Source organism: Apteryx mantelli, chromosome 6, assembly GCF_036417845.1.
Source record: "Apteryx mantelli isolate bAptMan1 chromosome 6, bAptMan1.hap1, whole genome shotgun sequence".
NCBI classification, from domain to species: Eukaryota; Metazoa; Chordata; class Aves; order Apterygiformes; family Apterygidae; genus Apteryx; species Apteryx mantelli.
Window position 1 is genome coordinate 26,188,310 of NC_089983.1, and position 3,303 is coordinate 26,191,612.

General features: G+C 63.0%; 1 protein-coding gene across 1 annotated transcript; it reads right to left on the reverse strand.

Moving 5' to 3' along the window:
• Positions 1 to 255: 255 nt before the first annotated feature.
• SP9 (Sp9 transcription factor) lies at positions 256 to 2,406 on the reverse strand. Its single transcript, XM_013960481.2, has 2 exons — positions 2,386 to 2,406; positions 256 to 1,602 (listed from the first exon to the last, which is right to left on the reverse strand). The coding sequence occupies exons 1-2, from the start codon at positions 2,404 to 2,406 to the stop codon at positions 256 to 258; spliced, it is 1,368 nt and encodes a 455-aa protein (XP_013815935.2).
• Between the last annotated feature and the right edge of the window lie 897 nt (positions 2,407 to 3,303).

Here is a 3,303-nt window from a genome sequence, read left to right on the forward strand (position 1 = left end):
GGCGGCGGCGGCGGGCCGGGCCGGGCCGGGCCGGGCCGGCGGGAGGGAGGGCGGCTGCCCGCTGCCCGCTGCTCGCTGCCGCTCGGGCCCGGGCCCGGGGCCGCGCCGGGCGCTGCGGGCGGCCGGGCCGGCGCATCCCGCCGCTCCGCTCGAGTCCCTCCGGCGGCGGCGGCGGCGGAGCGCGGCCCGGCGGCGGCTCCCTCGGAGCCCGCGGCCCCGGCTGCTGCGGCGGCGGCTCCTGCGGCTCCGCTGCCCCTAGGAGTCGCCGGGCCCCGCGGTAGGTTCCTTGCCGGGGCCGCGGGCGGCGCCCACCCCCTCGTGCAGGATGAGGTCGGGGGACTCGGAGCGCGGCGTCTCGAGGTTGCTGGCGTCCGTGTCGCTGTCGCTGCCCTTTTTGCCCCCGCCGCCCCCGTTGTGCGTTTTGATGTGTTTGCTCAGGTGGTCGCTGCGCATGAAGCGCTTGTTGCACACGGGGCACGCGAAGCGCTTCTCGCCCGTGTGAGTCCGCAGGTGCCGCTGCAGCTCGTCGGAGCGGGTGAAGCGCTTGCCGCAGAAGAGCCAGTTGCAGACGAAGGGCCGCTCGCCCGTGTGCCAGCGCAGGTGCGCCTTCAGGTGCGACGTCTTGCCGTACACCTTGCCGCAGCCGGGGATGTGGCAGCTGTGCAGCCCCTTGCGCCGCAGGCTGGCCCCCGCCGGCCCCAGCCGCTCGGCCTCCTGGCAGTTGGGGCAGTCGCAGGTGGCGCGGCCCGAGTAGCGGCGGGCCGAGCGGGCCGAGCCGCCCCCGGCGGCGGCGGCGGCGCCCGTGATCATGGCGCTGGCCGCCGCCACCGCCGCGCTGGAGTCCGTGTAGGAGGGCAGCACGGGCTTGAAGCCCTCCTGGGTGAGCAGGTGCTGGCTGGTGGAGAGCAGGTGCGAGGCGGCCGTGGAGCCCAGGCCCGTGGAGCTGAAGGCGGAGTGGGTGAGCGAGCTGAAGTCGGGGTTGTAGGTGCCCAGCTGGGAGTGCAGCGAGGCCTGGGGGGCGCCCGAGTGCAGCGAGCTCTGGAGCCCCCCCGCCGGGTTCTGCACCTCCAGCCAGGAGCCCGGGTTGGTGTGCACGTCCCACCACGAGGAGGCCGCCCCGTTGGCCACCTCGCCCGCCGAGAGCGTGGAGTGGAAGCCCGACTTGTACCAGGACTCGTAGGGGTGCGCCATGCCCACCCGCGGGTAGAGGCTCTCGGCCGCCGAGCTGTGCACTTTGGAGATGAAGGCCGACTGCCCGCCGGGCTCCTGCGGCGACACGCCCGCCGCCGCCGAGTTGGAGAAGAGCCCGCCGTAGTCGCTGCTGAAGGCCGACGAGGTGGGCGAGGTGGAGGCCAGGCAGAAGGCGCTGTTGGCCGTGCCCGTGCCGCTGGCCAGTCCGCTGGAGCCCCTGCTCGTGGCCACCGTGAAGCCCGAGAGGCTGGAGCCCAGGTTACAGCTGGAGGTGGAGCGTTTCCAGGGGTGAAAGCCCCCTTTTGCGAAGGCGCTGGACTCGGGCAGGGTGGTCAGCGGGCTGGTGTTACCGATCTTATTGCAGGTCGCGGCCAGCATGGCCAGGGGAGTTGTTCCAAATCTCGGCTCTTCCTAAGACAGAGACAAAGCAAGCCCGTGAGCCTCACCCCGCCGCCTCTCGAGCCACCCGCGGGGACGCGGCAGCGTGGAGGCGAGCACGGCGCGAAAGCGACATCGCGAAAAAGTTTCCTGGTATTTTGGACGAAAACTCCAGCCCTACCAACTCGGTATAACTTGCGTTCTGCCGGTTTCCAGGGACCGATCTTGCTCGGATACGCGCTGAATTGGTTTATATCGGAAGTGAGGGATACCTTTTCGCGGAATCCCAGTGCGGATAAGCGGCAAGCTTATTCCGAGAAGGAGCATTGGTTCAAGTTTGTGCTCTGGGACGGCTCGAGACGCTTTGGGCTAGCGCTTGGCTGTTTTAACCTACGATCTTTACAACAAAAATCTCATGGGAACGAAAGGCGATGTCTCCTAAAGCCAGCGTGTTAGAGCGGTAGAAAACTGAGCTGGCAGAAATGTAAACATGGTACAGAGCTTTCGTACCAGGGTTACTCGCAAAGCTGCCTTAGGCAAAGTCTTTTAGAATTCAGCGTTACGCTTCTCGAGTTAAGAAGGAAAATTAGCCTGACTTCTCTCAGGTCGGAAGAGTTTTTAAACTACGGCTATCTGCGAGCGATCTCACTGGAAACCGGCACTGAGAGCCCCCAGAAACGAATCGAAATTACCTTTCACTTGCAGATCAGCCCGATTTACATAACGAGAAACTGCAATACCGCGGCAGCAACAGTTTTTCCAGAGGGCGGCGAATCCGCTCCGGGGACGCCGCAACGAAACGCGCCTCCAACTTACCCCGAGTATCGACGTAGCCATAGCACGTCCGTTGGCCGGGCGGCGGGCCGGGCGGGGGTGCGCGCTGGCGGAGGCAGTGGCGGAGGCGGAGGCAGGAGCGTGCCGGCTGCGCGGCGCCCCGCGCTGCTCCGCGGCACTGAGGACACTCGCGGCTCGGCGGGGCTAAACTCTGCCTAAGTGCGGGGAGCGCCCGCTTTGAAGTACCGCTGGCTGCGGCGCTCGCCCAATGAGGGCGCGGGCAGCGCGGGCAGGAGCGGCCCCGCAGCCAATCAGCGCGCGCAGGCGCCGGGCCCCGCACTCGGGGCGCGTGCCAGTCAAAGGCAGGGGGATAAAACTCGGCGCTTTGGACTGAAGAAATTATACTGCAATTAACTACAAAAACAACCCTCGGCTTGACTGTCCTTTAGGTTGTGACTCAAGCCAACAAAAGCCAGGAAATTTAAAGTTAGGGCTGACACTTCCTTCTTAACCAACTGGTTGTGGGAAAAGAGGGGAAAGCCACAAAGGGCAAGAGCTGAGAGCCGGAGGTCAGCGTGCACGAAGAATTGGTGTCACGTCTAACGCTGTTCAGCCATATTTCTGTTGTCTATAAACTGGGCAGGATATGCTATACCCCCAAACACTTATGCAGTTATCTATAATCCTCGTATCCAGCAAAACATACATGTATTTCCTTTTATTCAACAGGCCCTTTGCTTCCTTTATAGGCCATTGGACAGCTGTCCATGCTGGATACAAATAATGCATACTGACATTTTATGGAAACGTTTGGTGTTTTTTTTTTTTTTTTTGCCAGAATATTAGAAGTGATTCCAGACACAATGTATTTGTTGCTTTCTTTGCAAAAGAAACTGAGGATGCTTTTTAGTTACATAAGCCTAAGAAATCCAAAGACAGTTAACCAACATATATCCCTTT